Source organism: Marmota marmota, unplaced genomic scaffold, assembly GCF_001458135.2.
Source record: "Marmota marmota marmota unplaced genomic scaffold, marMar, whole genome shotgun sequence".
In the NCBI taxonomy this organism is placed as follows: Eukaryota; Metazoa; Chordata; class Mammalia; order Rodentia; family Sciuridae; genus Marmota; species Marmota marmota.
The window spans coordinates 627,098-645,522 of record NW_025999968.1 but is presented as its reverse complement, the minus strand read 5'-3'; the positions used below and the strand labels follow the sequence as shown (position 1 = coordinate 645,522).

The 18,425-nt window shown below is 36.9% G+C and overlaps 1 protein-coding gene across 1 annotated transcript in view; it reads left to right on the top strand.

The window, feature by feature from the left end:
- The window catches only part of Timmdc1 (translocase of inner mitochondrial membrane domain containing 1), a 20,734-nt gene extending 4,146 nt beyond the window's left edge, over nt 1–16,588 (top strand). The window contains exons 3-6 of the mRNA XM_048803842.1: nt 2,648–2,680; nt 12,145–12,223; nt 14,666–14,776; nt 16,102–16,588. Of these exons, the coding sequence (XP_048659799.1) occupies nt 2,648–2,680; nt 12,145–12,223; nt 14,666–14,776; nt 16,102–16,252 (374 nt within the window). The 3' untranslated portion in view covers nt 16,253–16,588. The remainder of the gene's footprint in view (nt 1–2,647; nt 2,681–12,144; nt 12,224–14,665; nt 14,777–16,101) is intronic.
- Nucleotides 16,589–18,425: the final 1,837 nt, after the last annotated feature.

Genomic DNA, 18,425 nt, shown 5'->3' with positions numbered 1-18,425 from the left:
GTCTGCAAGCTGCCTTGTTGGCCCAAGGGGGGGTTAAGTGTTCAGCCTTAAGCAGGGTTGAATGTTCAGACTTGAGGCAAACAGGTGATAAAGGACCAGATAGAGGGGGGTTTGAGTGCGTGGGCTATCTTGCAGCCAACATCTGTTCAGCCTGCCCTGCAGACAACAGAGTTCAGCCTGCTCTGCACCCAACAAAAGGATACAAAATTTCAGAGGAATAAGTTTTAAGATATTTGTTGTACAACATAGTGACTAGTTAACATTGATCTATTGTATACTTCAAAGTTGCTAAGAGAGAAGATTTTTTTAAGTGTTTTTACTAGCAAACAAAATGAATATGGGAGGAAATGTTTATGTTAATTAGCTTGATTTAGCCATTATTGGTGTATACATATTTCAGAACATCATATCATACACCATACACATATATAATTTCTATTTGTCAATTCAAAATACATATATGTATATTATACATACATAGGTGTAAGTATATATATGTGTGTGTGTGTGTGTGTGTGTATATATATATATATAAAATAAACATTAAAAAAAAGAAAAAAAATCACAATGTTTTCAGAAAGATAAATGAAGCTAAGTGTCTTATACACTCAATTGTCCACTAACTCACGTACATTCTCTCGCATAAAAAAACACACACACATACATATGCCACATTTAAAACTTTTTTTATTTGGGGGCTGGGATTGTAGTTCAGCAGTAGAGCGCTTGACTAGCACATGTGAGGCACTGTGAGCTTCAGCACCACATAAAAGTAAGTAAATAAAATAAAGGTATTGTGTCCATCTGCAATTAAAATTTTTTTTTAAAGATAGATCTATTTTGAAATTTTCTTTTTTAATTTGGAAATAATTTCAAGCTTACATAAAGTTGCAAAATTAGCTGGGCATCGTGGCGCACGTGACTCAGGAGACTAAGGCAGGGGCATTGCCAAGTTTGAGCCCAGCCTCAGCAGCTCCAAAAGATCTTATCTCAAATCAGAAATAAAAAGGACCGAGGATTTAGCTCAGTGTTAAAATGCCCCTGGGTTCAATCCCCAAAATAAAATAATAATACAAAGAACACTACATACCCTTTTACATGTAGGGATTTAGGCATTGTTAACATTATCTTGCCCCTGGGTGCATGCTTTCTTTTTGTTTTTCTTCCTTCCTGTCTTCCTTTGTTGTTTTTATTTTTGGTGGGGTATGAACCTAGGAGCATTTTACCACTGAGCTTTATCCTAATCCTTTTTATATTTTGTTTTGTCACAGCATCTTGCTAAGTTGCCCAGGCTGTCCTCCAATATGCTGTCCTTCCTAGCCTTTCAAGTTATACCACTGCACCGAGCCATTGCACTGTCTTTTTCAAAATCTGACTGGGATTTTAAGACTTTCTGTCAGAAGTTCTTCTGTTGTTTCCCATCACATTAATATCAATTCTTTATCTAGTTTCCATCTACCACTTTTTGGCCTTAGCTTTATAAATTTTGAATTTTCCAAATCCAGTATATTCTTGCTTTACGTGATTTGGTTACTGCTATTGAATACCCTTTCCCAGTCTTGCAAACACTTTGTTCAGCTCCTACTTTTCTTTCTTTCTTCATGTCTTCCTCCCTTTCCCTCTTTCTTTTCTTTTCATCCTTTGGATTGCATCCAGGGGCGATTTACCACTGAACTATATGCTCAGTCCTTTTGTAAATTTTTGTACTTTGAGGCAGGGTCTTGCTGAGTTGCTTAGTCTGGCCTCAAACTTGTGATCCTCCTACTTCAACCTTCTAAGTTGCTGGAATTATAGGCATGTGTCATCACACCCAGCTTCTACTTATCTTTCAAAGTCCAGGTCATTTGTCAGCCTAGCTTCTTCCCCAAGGAGTTCTCCTTCACCCCCATTTTTCTTCCTTTAGTTCTGCTTAGGTGTCTTTTCCCTGTGTTTTCATAATTAACTATAGTTTTATTAAAATACTTAAAACATTATATGGTAGCTGTTAACTTGTTTTGCTTCTCTGCCAAACCAACTTAATGAATTCTTAGGAAGTATTTGTCTTTCATTTTTCATTTCACAATCATTTGACACAGCCAAATAGACTTTTTTTTTTTTTTTTCAGTATTAAAGATTGAATCCAGGAGTGCTCAAATCACTAAGCTCCATCTCCAGCCTTTTTTTTTTTATTTTTTGAGACGGGTTCTTGCTAAGATACTGAGGCTGGCCTGGAACTTGCAATCTTCTTGGCAGCCTTGTTAATGAGTAGAATTATAGGTGTGTACCACCATATCTGTCTTAGAATAAATATATCTTGTTTGAATGTGAAAATAATTTGTAAAATAAGCAAGGTGTATCTGATACAATATCAATTTTTATCTCAAACAGCAATCAACATTCTATATGATGGTGTAATGCTAGAGTAATTTCCCATAAAGTCAGAATAATATCAAGAATGTCTCTTTGATAATTGTTTGGCATTGGTCTGGATATTAATTAAAAAACAAAAACAAAACAAAAAAAAAAAAACCATTCAACATCCAGAATGGCTTAGTGAGGATCTTGGAAAACCCTCTTCGCAAAAAGAACCAATACACTGAACAACATTATCAAAAAAACAACTTTTTAAAGATACTGGAAATTGATCCAAGGCACCTGACAAATTGAGAAGCACTTATTCAAGAATGTCTACTGAATCTTGGTAAGAGCAATAAGAGTCTATGGTGATTTATCCTGAGGCTTTTCCAACCCCTGAGCCTCCATCTCTGTGGTGCAGAAGTCCCACAAAGGAAGGGTAGGCTGAGAGGGTTTTGTTACTCGAGGGGGCTGACATTTGGAGCAGAGCACAGAAAATGTAGGGAAGTTGCTGAAAGCAGTTTCAATCAAGGAATTCAAACATCACACAGCTAGCCTGAGATTTTGATACTGTTTCAGGAAAAGCCATAGACCAGTGGATGAGACAGAATTTTAATGAGGATCTTAGGAACAGTAAAACCAAAGAAACAGCTTGGTGCGTTGCATTGATATGCCTGTAGTCCCTGTGTGGGAGGCAGAGACAGAGGGATCACTTGAGCTCAGGAATTCAAGACCAGCCTGGGAAATATAGTGAGATCCTGTCTTCAAGAGAGAAAGCCAAAAAGGGCCATAATGAGATCATATTTACCCCATATACCCTGGAAGCTTGTGCACATGGATAAGGTTCCAAGTATACTCAGGTTAGGGCTCTAACAAGCTACTTTTTGGGTAGATGCGAGTCCTTGTGAACACAAAAAGTAAAAACCAAAAAAGATATGTAAACTGAATAACTTTTAAATGTATTCCCTAAGCCACAGACAAATTCACTTGTAAAGGATACAAGTCTTATTGTTTTAATGAATCATTGACAACTAAGCTGGTGCAATTCCTAGGATGGGAGACATAAAAATAAAAACTGAGAGCAGACATCGGTGGCTATACTCTGTAGCAAAATAGACTCCACAAATCTGGTCTAGGCAAGTTACCATATAAATAAAGAATCACAACCATGCCCCTAAAGGGAACATGTTCTAACTCCAGAGTTGCTGTGGTATATTACTTAAAATGTCCAGTTTTTAATAATCACAACAAAGTCACATTGAAACGCTAGGAAAAAAGCAATGGGAATTTCCTCTGATGGGACCTGTCTGTGTACATAACTAACAAAAGACTTCACATGATGGCTCTTAAAAGTATGAGGACAGTGAGTTAACATATAGATATCAGTAAAGAAAGAAATCATAAAAGTAATTAAATGGGAATTCTAGAGGTAATAAGTACAATAATAGAAATTTAAAATTTACTGAAGAGGAAAAATTCAGCAATAGATTTGAGGTAGCAGAAGAAAGTTCAGTGAACTTGAAGATAGATGATCTCTTCTGAAGGACAGAATTTAAAAAGTGAACAAAGACAAATGGAACATCAGAGGTCTATGGGACACCATCAAGCATTCCAACACATACGGAATGGGTATACCAGATGGAGTGTGGAAAGAGAGAAAGGAAATAGGAAAAGTATTTGAAGAAATAATACCCACAGGTTCCCAAATTTGATGAGAAACGTTAATCTACATATCCAAGAAATGTAACAAACTCCAAGGAAAACATAAAACAGATTTGTACCTAGATATGTCATACTTAAACTATTGAAAAACAAGGAAAATCTTGAAAGCAGCAAGAAAAACAATTCCTCACTGGGCTCAAGGCATTCTAGCAACTCTGAAGACAGGAGGATGGCAAGCTCAAGGCCAGCCTCAGCAATTTAGTGAGGCCCTAATCAATTTAATGAGACCCTGTCTCAGAAAAGAAAAAGGGATGGGGATGTGGCTCAGTTGTTAAGCGCCCCTGGGTTTAATCCCCAATACTAAAAAGTAAAAAAATAAAAAATGAAATGGTGGCACTCACTCGTAATGCCAGCAACTCTGAAGACTGAGGCAGGAATTTAGTGACGCCCTGAGCAACTCTGTAAGACTCTCCTGTCTGAAAAAAGAAAAAGGTCTGGGGATAACTCAGTGGTTAAGCACTCCTGGGTTAAATCCACAGTACCCCTCTCCCCCCCCCAAAAAAAAGGCAGAATAAAGACATTGCCAGATAAATAAAGATAATTCATTGCTTGCAAATCTGCCTTTAAAAAGGGAAGTGATACCAGAGATTAGTGAAGCTAGCCAATCCCTAAAAAACAAATGCCAAATGTCTTCTTTGATATAAGGAGAGTAACTAAGAACAGAGTAGGGACGAAGAGCATGAGAAGAAGATTAACATTAAACAGGGATGAGAGGTGGGAAGGGAAAGGGAGAAAAATGGGAAAGGAAGGACCCTCAGGGTTATAGCAAAANGGAGGGAAAGGGAGAGAGAAGGGAATTGACATGGAAATGGAAGGAGACCCTCAGGGTTATACAAAATTACATACAAGAGGAAGTGAGGGGAAAGGGAAAAAATACGAAGGGGGAGAAATGAATTACAGATAGAGGGGGTAGAGAGAGAAGAGGGGAGGGGAGGGGAGCGGACGGGGGATAGTAGAGGATAGGAAAGGCAGCAGAATACAACAGACACTAGTATGGCAATATGTAAATCAATGGATGTGTAACTGATGTGATTCTGCAATCTGTATACGGGGTAAAAATGGGAGTTCATAACCCACTTGAATCAAAGTGTGAAATATGATATATCAAGAACTATGTAATGTTTTTTGAACAACCAACAATAAAAATTTAAAAAGAGTCAAGAGTATTGATAAAGGTGGTTATGTAATAACTATTAAAGGCAATATGTAGATTCTAAAAAAAATAACAGACAAAAATAATAAAAATATAGTATCAGGTATATAACATTTAATGATATCTGGAACAATAGTAACAAAAAGGAGAGGGAAAGAGTGCAGTTATATTGTAATAAGGGAATGACACCAAATTGTCACCTGAGTCCACAGGAGGAGATGGAAGTGCTAGAAATGGTAAACGGGTAGGTTATTATAAAATATTGTAAAAATAATTTTTTTCTTCTGACCCTTAACCTTAAAAATACATAAGGTTATATGAAACAATAATTATAACATTGTATTGTTGAATTTAACCACATACACCACAGATAGGACAACAAGAGCACAAAAGTGGTAGAAGAGTAGTGTTTCATTGGAACAAAGTAATAAGACAGTAACTTTAGAAGTATGGGCATCCTGAGCACCTGTAATCTCCAGGAAGCTGAAGCAGGAAGATCATCAAGTTTTGGGCAACTCAAAACAGACCCTGTCTGAAAATGGAAAATAACAATGACTAGGGGTGAAGCTTAAATCAGAAAGATCAAAATGGAGTTGAAGAAGAAACAGAAAAGAAATAACAAAATGGCAGGCCTTAATCCAACCATATCAGTAATAATATTACATGAATGGATTGAACATCATTGGTGATTTTTTTTTTCTCTTAACATTAAATATTTCTCCCTGCTCTCACTTTGCATGTGTGGTTTCTAGAAGTCTTATGTAGCTATCTTTGCAGGTAAGGAAGGTGTCCCCCTATTCCTCTCTGGCTTCTTAAGAAAGTGTGTGTGTAGGATCAAACTCAGGGTCTTACACATGCTAAGCAAGTTATCCTACCATTGAACTATATCTCCAACCTAGTATTTCTTTCTTTATCTTGGGATTTTCTACAGTTTGAAAATGGTATGCTCATGTGTAATTTGGGGGCCAGTTATCCTGCTTGGTGTTTCTTGAGCTTCCTAAATGTGGTTTGTTTTCTGACATTAATGTAGGGGGATTTGTTTCAAACATTTCCTGCGTTCCTTTCTTTCTTCTTCCATTCCATCTGCTCATGTTAAACCTTTTGAAGTTGTCCCACAGTTCTCGGATACTCTGGAGTCCCCCCCACCCCTTTGCTTTTCTGTTTTGGAAATTTCTGTTGACACATGTTAAAGCCAAGAGAGTCTTTTTACCAGCTGTGTTCCTTCTACCAATGAGCCCATAAAGAGGCATTATTCATTGCTTTTACAGTTTTTGATCTCCAGCATTTCTTTTTGGTTCTTCCTTAAAATTCCATTTCTTTGTATCACCTGTTCTTTCATGCTGTCTACTTTATCCACTATAATCCTTAGCATATTAATTATAGTATTTATATTCTCAATCTGATAATTCCCACATCTCTATCACAACTGGGTTTGGTTAAGATACTTATTCTGTCTCTTCAAGTGATGATTTTGCCTTTTTGTGTGCCATGTAACTTGATAGCTGGGCATACTATACTAAGTAAAAGGAATTATAGCAAGTAGGACTTTAGTAATGTGGTGGCAAGGTGTGCTAGAGTAAAGCCTTCTGTAGTCCCATGATTAGGTCTCCATTGCGGTAAACATGTGCCTCTGATAGCTTCACAAGTGTGTCTCCTGTTTTCCTTAGGTGGGACCAAATGGGTAGTGTAGACTAGAATTGGATATTTCCCTTCTTCCACGTGGAAGGCTAAAGCAGGTTGAAGTTGGATATTCCCTAGGTTTATATAAAAACCTCTGATAAATAAATTAGACTCTGTAAAATCACTTATCTTGAGGGCAGTGGCTCTGGTGTAGTTCAATATGGGTGATGGGATTTTTCTTAGATCTTCACTGTAAAAACTTAGTAGAACTCTTGAAGGTAAAACTCAACAGTGTGGGATCCTCTGTGACTGAGCAACCTGGAGTTTTTCTCTCTCAGACTCCACTACACTGAGCTTCCAGAAATTTGTCATTTATAGTTCAGGTTTTCCTACTCAATACCAGTTTCCATGGAACTGCTCCAGCAAGTTGTGATTCTCTATGTTCATCTGTCTGACTTCTCAATTTTGAGGTCAACAGTTTACCTTGTGACCTCACATCTGTGATAGATCTAAGAAAAGAGTTGTAGTTGTTTTCAATTTATTTAGCTTTTTACTTATTAGGATGGAGTGATAAATTCTAATCTTATACCACATCAAAAACTGGAAGTCCCCTTTCTTTGTGTCCCACATCTTAACAAGACAATAAGAAAGCCCAAGTGCTCTCTGCTTCCTGGCCACCATAAAGTGAACACAGTTCTTCCACTACAACCTTCCACCATGTTGTTCTTCCTTACCTTGGGCCCATAGCAGTGGACTGGGCCAGTCATGGACTAAACCTCTAAAACCATGAGCAAAAATAAACTTTTCCTCTTCTTTTTAAAAATTAAAAAAAATTTTTTAGTTGTCACTAGATCTTTATTTTTTATTTATTTATTTATATGCGGTGCTGAGAATCGAACCCAGTGCCTCACACATGCCAGGCAAGTGTGCTACTGCTGAGCCCCAGCCCCAGCCCAACTTTTCCTCTTCTTAAAAAAGACCAAAAAAAAAAAAAAAATTAAAGACAAGAAAGCCCAAGTGCTAGCAGGCATGGTAATCCCAGCATCTCTGGAGAATGAGGCAAGAGGATCACGAGTTCAAGGCCAGCCTGGGCAATTTAGTGAGACCCTGTCTCAATATAAATAAGAATTGGGATTGTAGCTCAGTGATACAGTGCCACTGGGTTCAAATCCCAATACTGTCTCCTCCTCCTCCCATAAAAAAGCCCAAGTGCCATGGGCCACCTTTATTGGTGCCAGCAGGTGGTTTAAACCATGCAAGCTCCAGTCTGTACAAAGCTTTCACTCTAATCCTACCTTCGACCTCCATAAAAACCCAGGCCAGTCACCCTTCTAGCTCTTTAAGGCCATTTTTGGATCATTTTTATAATTAGAAACCTACCTTGGTCTCCTCCTTAAGTTTCGTTGTGTGTGTAATAAACCTTTTAATATCCTATTAGTGCAAGTTTAGCATTTTGGTATCTGATCTAGATTTTAGGTGTGAAGAATAAAGATTATTAAGAAGGCGATTCTCCCCAGATTGATCTAAAGTTAAAACCCTGTCAGAATCCCAAGAAGCTTAAAATATCTTTTGCAGAAATTAACAAGCTGATTTATTTATTTATTTGGAGAGTCAAAGAACACAGAGTAAGCAAAACAATTTTGAAAAAGAAAAAAATAAAGTTGGAGGACGTATACTTTCCAATTTCAAAACTTACTATAAAACTGTAGTAATCAAGGCACTATATTGGCCTAAGGATAGGTAAGTGAAACAGAATGGAGAGTCCAGAAATCTGTATCTTATATTTCTGGTCAGTTGGCTTCCAGAGATGCCAAACTAATTCAATGGTGGCAGGCATGTGGAGTGGTGGAGTATTGCATAGTCCCTTGTACAAGGGGTGAACTTTGCTCCCTCATACCATACACAAAAATTAACTCAAGAGATCAAAGACTTCAATGTAGGAGCTAAAACTATAAAACTAGAAAGAACATGCAAGAATAAAACTTTGTGACATTTTATTAGGCAAAGACTTAAATATGATAGCATAATTAGTTAGGAAAAAGTTGATATAAATTGGATTTCATCAAAATTTTATATTTCAAAAGAAGGCATTATTAAGAAAATGGAACTGGGCCTGGTGGCACACCTTTATAATCCCAGCAATTCAGAAGGTTGAGGCAGGAGGATCACAAGTTTGAGGCCAATCTGAGCAACTTAATGAGACCCTATCTCAAAAATAAAAATTAAATATGGCTGAGGATCGGTACCCCCGGGTTTAATCCCCAGTATCAAAAAAAAAAAAAAAAGAAAGGGGGCTGGGTTGTAGCTCAGTGGTAGAGCGTTTGCCTTGCACTCATGAGGCTCTGGGTTCGATCCTCAGCACCACATAAATAAATAAATAAGAAAGAAAGAAAGAAGGAAGGAAGAAAGGAAGGAAAGGGAAGGGAAGGGGAAGGAGAAGGAGAAAGGAGAAGAGACATGCCCAAAACAGGAAAATCAATCAGCTAGCAAGTGAATTAGATTGCCTAAGAAGTTGGGAACAGGAGTAACTGCAGGCAGACGCAGGAAATCTTTTTGTGTGGACGGAAATGTTCTAAAATATGCTGACCTTTGCACACTGAATCCATTAAATATTTTTACTAAAAAATCACTGAATTGTTCATTTAGATTAATTTTGTGGTATGCAAATTATGCCTCAGTAAAATTTAAAAATATATTAACCGAACGGACAAAGGCAATGCTTTAGAAAGGAAGAAACAATATAGATTCCTAGAATGATGCTTTGAAAAATAATTATATTTATAATATTCATATAATATTTATTATATTTATATAATAATTATATTTATAATAGTAACAGAAGTGAGGAATAAATTTAATAAATGTACAACTTCTATGAAGAAAATTACAAATCATAAAATAATAATAAATATGGAGTTGCATTTAATACAGTTAACCCAGTATTCATTGAAAATAATTTAAATCAAAATTAGATTTTTTTTAAAAAACAACTTCATACAGTGTTAAAACCTTTAAAATTCAGATTCTGTGAGCATAGCAAAAGATTTCCATGAATAATTAGGGGATCTTGCAACTATCATAAATTAAAATGTGAATAAAATTACAACAAAAACAGCGGAGTATTGGCAGATCTATGAAACAGAATTTAAAGATCAGGAACAAACGAAGCACACCCAAACATCTAAACTAGAGCAAAGGTGATTGTTCAGACTGATGGTGAAAGAATCATGGACTGAAACAATTATTAGCTGTTTAGAAGGGAATGAAATTGTAACTATTCATTACAACAAAACAAATTAAAATTCATTAAAATGGTTATGTAAAAAATTCACAAAATATTTGGAGACAAATAGAAGTAGATGTATGTCTGATTTCTAAGTGGGAATATATGTTAATGTATGTATGTATATACATATGTGTATGTATACATATATAAGTAGGAAATTATTAGCAGACTTAGCCACATAAAAATTTTAAACTTATCTATGTCAAGTACTACAGAAGTATGTAAACAATCCCAAAATAACGTAAGCAGGTAATCAGTAAAATCTCTTACACATCAAAGAGAAGGATATCTCAGTTGGAAATAGGAAAAAGAACATGAATTTGTTCTTTCAAATACATGACACAGATAACTTGTAAACCTGTGGTAAAACAACTATCTTTCTCTGCTACTTGGGAAATGTGACTTAAATTAGATACCACTTTTGGTCTATGAAAGTGGGAAAGATAAGAGAACACAGAACAGGGCATTTGCATATTTTTAATGGGAAAGTAACAGTGCAACTTTTTTGAATAGCAGTCTAGTAATTTAAGTCAAAAGCCTTTGTGGGGAATGGTGGTGCACACCTGTAATCCCAGTGGCTTGGGAGGCTGAAGCAGGAGGATCTCGAGTTCAAAGCCAGTCTCAGCAACAGCAAGGTGCTAAGCAATTCAGTGAGTCCCTGTCTCTAAATAAAATACAAAATAGGGCTGGCTCAGTGGTTGAGTGCCCCTGAGTTCAATCTCTGGTACCCTCCCCCAAAAAAGAGCCTTTAAAATTTTTGTGTCTTTTGTCCTAGGAATTCCATTTTTATGAGTTTATTCTAATGTACAAAGATTTATGTACCGGAATTATTGCACCTTTATTTAAAACATCCATAAATAGAATACCTATGATGGACAATACTTTGTAGTACATCCATGGAATAGAATTGTTGAAGAAAATTTAGTGATATGAAATTTAATAATGTATTCAAAGAAAATAAAAGGTGTAGTATGTACAGTGTGGCCCCATTATAAAAAGATTTTGTTTGTGAGACTAGGGAAATAAGACCAAATTACTATCTCTGGGTAATGATGATTTTTGTTCTTGTTCACTTAGAAAATATAAAGAATAAATATAGAATATTCAAATAAAACTATAAGCCTCAAATATTGCCATTCGTAATGGTATTAGTTGCATTGTGCTTCTTGAAAGAGGAAAATGAATGAACATAAGATGTATGCAATCCCAGTGGAAATTAAAAGAGGTGCATACCATTCCATCGGCCACCAGGGGGCACTGTAGGCCATTGCTTTGCAGGCCTGTCTGAGCTGCAGTGCAGCTGCAGACTGGGTGAGGCTGGGAAAAGGCATTAGCCACTGGGGCTACTTGAAGATTTGGTTTTTATTGGGGGTGAACTTTCCCTGAAAAAGGAAGAAATAGAAGAGATGGAAGTGAATAAAATGCAGATTTTAAAATGTAAATAGACAAACACCGAGCAAAATGAGAAGAGATTGGATCCATTAAAATAGCGTTTATTTATTTATTTATTATTTAAATATTTATTTTTTTTAGTTTTAGGTGGACATGATATCTTTATTTTTTTATTTATTTATTTTTTAAAGAGAGAGAGAATTTTTTTTTTAATATTTATTTTTTAGTTTTCGGCAGACACAACATCTTTGTTTGTATGTGGTGCTGAGGATCGAACCCCGTCTGCACACATACCAGGCGAGCACGCTACCGCTTGAGCCACATCCCTAGCCCATGATATCTTTATTTTACATTTATGTGGTTCTGAGGATCGAACTCAGTGCCTCATGCATGCCAGGCGAGCACTCTTCCACTGAGCCACAACCCTAGTCCCTAGCGTTTATTTTTGTAAAAGAGATTTCTTCTTTTGAATCTGCAAGGTAGATGGAAAGTTATGTATGGGCTATTTTCTTGTAGTGGTATGTTAATAGTAGGCTCAGGAATATCACTTAGGGTACTGTATTATAGAAGGAAAAATTTAAAATGGAATTATTGTATTCAAAGTTTATTTAATGTTAACTTTATTCTTTTTAAATAGCTGTCACTGGAGGTCTTTTCAGAATAAATTTAGGCATTCGAGGCCTGGTGGCTGGTGGTATAATTGGAGGCTTGTTGGGGTAAGTGTTAAAATGATCGTATTTTAAATTTGTACATCTTTTATTAATGCCTTGCCTATTAAAATTATCATTCATTTTCAAAGAACATATTTAATAATGAGAGCCTATAAAAGATTGTTAGTTTTGTATTGGCAGTGACTTTGTCCAATTCTGATTCTACCCTAATTGTTTTTACTTATCACAATAAATAATTTAAGATTGATTTAATACAGCTATCTAAGATAGAGTCTATATTCAAATTCCTTTTCACTGAACAAAAACTATTTATATATCACTAATACCTGGGATTATTTGTAATTTGAATGAAGGTAGTTAGAAGGAGCTGGAAGAATAAAACAGTTAATAAGCACATTTTATGAAATGTTTTTGGTTAGGTTTGGTTTAACTTAATAGATTAATTTTTTCCCCAACATTTAAGTTTGAACAATTTCAAACCTGCAGAAAAGTTTAATGAATTAGTATATTAAAACCCCATATTCCTTTCACCTAGTTTCACCAATTGTTAACATCTTGCCACATTTGTTTTCTGTATCTCTTTATATGTGTGGGATATAAGTATGTTTTTTCATTTCCTTTTTTTTTTTCATTGAATAAAGCTTTTGAGACCTCATGATACTTTACCCCTAAATATACCAGTGTCTCCTAGGATGAAATCATAATACAATTATTACAATAAACACTGTTCTAATACTACTAAGATAGGATCCATATTCAAAATTCCTCAGTTATCACTATAATGCTCAGATTATTTCTCAAATAAGTTTGATTGTCCCCTTATGATTAGATTTAGGTTATGTTTTTGGGAATACAGCATAGGTGAAGCAGTACCCTCTTTGTATCACATAAAGAGACATGTCACCCATTTTAAGTAATATTAACTTTAATTACTTGGTGCATTGGTTTTATATTGCTGTGTAACAAATTACCACAAACTAACTCCTTAAAACAATACTCACTTATTATCCCACAGAACAGAAGTCTGGGTGAGCTTGCTTATTTATTTATTTATTTATTTATTTATTTATTTTAGTTGTAGATGGACACAATACCCTTTATTTTGTTTAGGTTTTTTGTTTGTTTGTTTGTTTGTTTTTTAATGTGGTGCTGGGAATCATACCTCAAGCATGCTAGGCAAGCCGTCTATCACTAAGCCACAACCCAGCCCTGGGTGAGCTTATTTGCTTAGGGTTTCACAAGGTAAAAATCAAGGCGTTAGCCAGGCTGTGCTCTTATCTCAGGGTTCTGGAGAAGAATCTGCTTTCAAGCTCATACAGGCTGTTGAAAGAATCCAGCTCTTCATGTCGATAGGCCCAAGGTCCCTGTTTCCTTGCTTCCCGTGAAGCAGATGCTGCTTTCTGTTCCTTGAGGCCACCCACATTCCTTCCACAGGTCCCCTCCAGTTTGAAACCAGCAGCAGCACCTTGAAACCTTCTTGTACTCCTTGTACTTTGAATCTTCTGCTTCTGTCTGCCAGATGAACTCAAATTTAACTGAATAGTCACCTTATATTTGTAAAATCCATTTTGCCATGTAACTTAATGCAGTTATAGGCATAATATCTCATCCTGTTCATAGTGAAGGAATTAAGAAAGCAAATTTGGGGAGACTATTTTAGAATTCTGCTAAGGCAGTATCTACTAAATTTATCCATTGCAAAGGTATTCCCTTCCAGTCATGAATACTAAGTGTCTGTAGGATGAGACTATGTTAATATCCTACTGTCCAACTTTTTCCTCTAGTGGCTTTTATGATCCATTAATGATCCATGCTGTAATTGACTATGTTTACAAACTATTGTTATGATAATTCTATTAATCCTTCTGTTTTCATTAGTTGACATTCATATGAATAAAAAACGTTCTCCTTTCTCTCTTCCTTTTTCTCTTCCTATCTATTCCTTTTCCCACCCCCTTTTCAGGAGAGGGGGTAATACTATAGATTTTTGGGTTCTTTTTAAAAATTTTAATTAAAAAATTCAACATGCCACATCCACTGTTGACATTATTTTTGTTGTAGTGGTAATATACCAGCTTGACTTATAGGGGCAAGGTATTGAAGTTAACTGCAAATTTTTTATTATAAAATCATATTACATAGTATTTACCATCTTAATGATTTTCTAAAAATATTCTTAGTTGTAGATGGACACAATGTCTTTGTTTATTTAGTTTTTTTTTTTAATGTAGTGCTGGGAATCAAACCCAGTGCCTCATGCATGCTAGACAAATGCTCTACCCCTGAGCCACAACCCCAGCCTCAGTCTTAACCATTTTTAAGTGTACTGTCCAGTGATGTTAAGTACATTAACAAAGATGCTTTAATTATCAAAGTTCTTTTATCTGATAGTGAACAAGTGGGTCAGTGCTGTTGCTTAGTGGAGTTGCTCACATGTCATGGGGTCTGAGGGCTCTTTCCCTAAGCTTTCTCTCCACTTTCCCTCAGCACTCCTGTAGGAGGCCTGATGATGGCACTTCAGAAGTACTATGGTGAGACTGTTCAGGAGAGAAAACAGAAGGATCGAAAGGCATTCTGTGAGCTGAAACAGGAAGAATGGTAAGGAGATATTAAGACTAGGGGATCTGGCTTTCCAATTGCAGCTGTTTGGTGGGTGATGCTCTGCTGACCCAAGTACTCTAACTTGCCACCCAACACAAAAAAGTTTTTTGGGTTTTTTTTTTGGGGGGGGGGGGGTAGTACTAGGGATTGAACCCAGGGGCTCTTAACTATTGAGCCACTTCCCCAGCAATTTTTATTTTCATTTCAAGACAGGGTCTCACTAAGTTGCTTAGGGCCTTGCTAAATTGCTGAGGCTTGCTTTGAACTTTCAGTCCTCCTGCCTCAGCCTCCCAAGTTGCTGGGATGACAGGCATGTCATGTCATTATACCCGGGTAAGAAAAGTTTACTCTTCTTGGTCTTATTCTCTTTAATTAAGGAGAAAAGAAACATGAAAGGCACTAACTTTAATTTTAATTTGGTGAGGATCTTTCTTTAGATACTTTGTAATAAAAACATTAAAATCTTATAAGTTTCATTTGGTTGCATATTTTTCTTTTCCTATGTTCTTGACTACATACGAAATTACTTAAAGGTAATACACATCAAGGGGCTTTACTTGGCTTGTTTAAAAAGTGGTAGCCCCTATGTTGTTTACATCTATAGGAATACAAAACATGTTAAATTCCTACATTCAAAAATTATACTTCAGCCAGGCATGGTGACGCACTCCTGTAATCCAAGCAGCTTGGGAGCTGAGGCAGGAGGATCACCAGTTCAAAGCCAGCCTCAGCAAAAGCGAGGCACTAAGCAATTCAGTGAGACCCTGTCTCCAAATAAAATACAAAATAGGGCTAAGGATGTGGCTCATTGGCCAAGTGCCCCTGAGTTCAATCTCCAGTGCCAAAAACAATTTTTTTTTTTTCCTTCTTGAAGTAGGCATAGAGGAACTGAATAGACATAGTGGCTGTTAATGAATGGGATGTCACTGAGGAAGGAGCATGAAAATTTTGTGTATCCCACCTGGTCATTTCCTGGGGTACATTAATCTCTATTTACTGGGTAGATATTCAGACTTAGTGCAGACTCTGTGCGGATTCTATGTAAGATGAGCATAATGAGCTGCTGTCTAGTACTCCTGAGTACATATGGCTTCCTTCACCATGACACCATCCGTTTTGATAATGTGGGAATCATGCATGGTTGGCTTGTGAGTGGAACAGGTCAGGAGAAAGAAAAGTCAATGTATATGAAACACAAGGAATAGTGTTTGCTCATAAGTTGCCTACCAAAGCAGGGAAAGTAAGACAAATAATTTTTGTTTTAAATCTCTGTAAGAACTAAGAAATGGATAATTTACATCCTTTTTACTCTTTGATTACAGGAAAGCCAGACTGCAACTTACTGAGCTCCTCCCTCAGGAAATTGAAAACAGCCTACAGAAAAATCAATCTGAGGAGGATGCTAAGAAAATTGAAATCCTGCTAAACCTTCCTAGAAACCCTTCATCACCAGATAAACAAGATAAGGATTGAGAATGTTCCAGACTTGAAACTCATGGGAGAGTCAATGGAGCTATGTTGCTGTAGTCATGAATGCCAGTGCCCGTCTCCTCTGGCATTGGACCAGCCTGCTGACACATGTACGCACTGGCTCCTGTGGTGGCAGTGACTTTCTCCTCTCTTTCTGTTTTTTTAAATCAAGAATTGGGCTGCTCAATTCTCATTTTATTTATCCTTAAATTTAAATACATACTTATATCTGTATTGATCTATTGACCCATTTGTACGCTTATATTTCTTTACCCTGGATTTTACAAATATAAGTAAAAAAAATTCCCAAAATATTAAAGTTGAATTCTGTAGGCTGTATATTTGCTCATGTAGTCCTTTGATGGGTACCTTAACCTGGTGTGCTGGTGCACATCTATAATCCCAGCAACTTGGGAGGCCAAGGCAGGAGGATTGCAAATTTGAGGCCAGTCTCAGCAACATAGCAAGGCCCTAAGCAACTTACTGAGATCCTGTCTCAAAATTAAAAAAAAAAAAAGCGGGGGGCAGGGGTGTGTGTGTGTGTGTGGCTGGAATGTAGCTCAATAGTAAAGCACTCCTAGATTCTATTCCCAGTTACCACCTCCCACCAAAAAAACAAAAACAAAAAAAACTAGGTATCAGCAGGAAAAGAAACAACCAGCCAGTAGGACCAGGTCTGTAAAACTCTTGGGCCCTTGAACCATTGTGGGCTAATGTATAGTAGTGTTTTGCTTTGTTCTAATAAGAATCAAAGATGACTTCTATGCCATTTGAAATAAAATACAAAGTTAACAAAAAGGAAGTAAGTCACATTATTGAAGAAACAGTCTGACTTTGTTTCCTCTCAGTCTTGCTGATAAAAGTGTGTGCGTATTGTTGCAGGAGCTGTGTAGAAGAGAGACACCATACCTACACTTGGAGCTGCTGCCTAAGAAAGCTGTCTTGCAGATTTCAGCAGTTAGTAAATGAGAAGGAAACAAAACTGGACTAGGTGTTCAGCAGTCCCCACCTTGGAAGTTCCACTTTCAGACTATGGTCTGAAAATATTAAATGAAAAATTCCAGAAATAAATAAGCAATAAGTTTTGAGTTGTGTGCCTTCCTGAGTAGAGTGATAAACTCTCATGCCTTGCCTCCCAGGACAGGAATCATTGCTTTTTCCAGCATGTCTATGTTCCATGGGAGAGTCAATGGAGCTATGTTGCTGTAGCCATGAATGCCAGTGCCCGTCTCCTCTGGCATTGGACCAGCCTGCTGACACATGTCTATGTTCTACCCATTCATTCATCACTGGTAGCTACGCCTATATAAAGTTCTGAATTGAGTTACTCCATGATGACTAGAACAGCAGTTTTCAGGACCTGCCTTACCTCTGAACTACTCCATTTTGGAAAGCAGTAATTTGCCAGGATTGCTCTGTTTTGAGTATAAATGGGCTAAAATAGAATGACAATATCCCTTGTTCGTACCTGATGTGTACAAAAAAACCCACCATCTGCACAGCATAACCATAAGGCACAAACTGATAAATTAATAGTGCTAATAAAAATGACTACCTGTGAATGTATTGATTTAAATCAGAAGCACATGGATGCATGAGCTTATCAAGAAATTGAGACCCATGAGCTTATTATTCTCACCAGATACAACCCCCTTACCTGAAATTCATGAAAGGAAAAACATCCCAAGACTGGTTTTGGGGGCCCATGGGGCACCTACCAACCTGCCAACAGACCATCAGAGTCCCCAGGTTTCCACTCAGCTTGATCTTCCTGTTTGATGCAGCCCACTTTGAAACTGCTTGCCTGCTGTCTGGACCCTGGCCTAGAATAAGTTCCCTTCTCTGGACCCTGAAGTTCTGGGGATGTTTAGTAATTCCAATCTGACCACTTGCAGTATCTCTTGAATTTGTATTTGCTGTCTGTCTTTACTCTCAGAGCAGCCCCCTAGAACTCTAACCACCTTAACCCTTCTTCACTTTTCTGCAAGCTATATACCTTATCAATGTGTAAAGTGCCGTGTGTGACTTGAATGTTCTAGATCTTAGTAATTAAGATTGGAATGAAAGAACCTGTCATTGCCTGACTTGTTCTACCAAGGGACCCATTCAGTACTTGAAGAATTGTAACCTATGAAAGTGATACAGCTTGTCAATTTGTTGTTATTCAATAAATTGT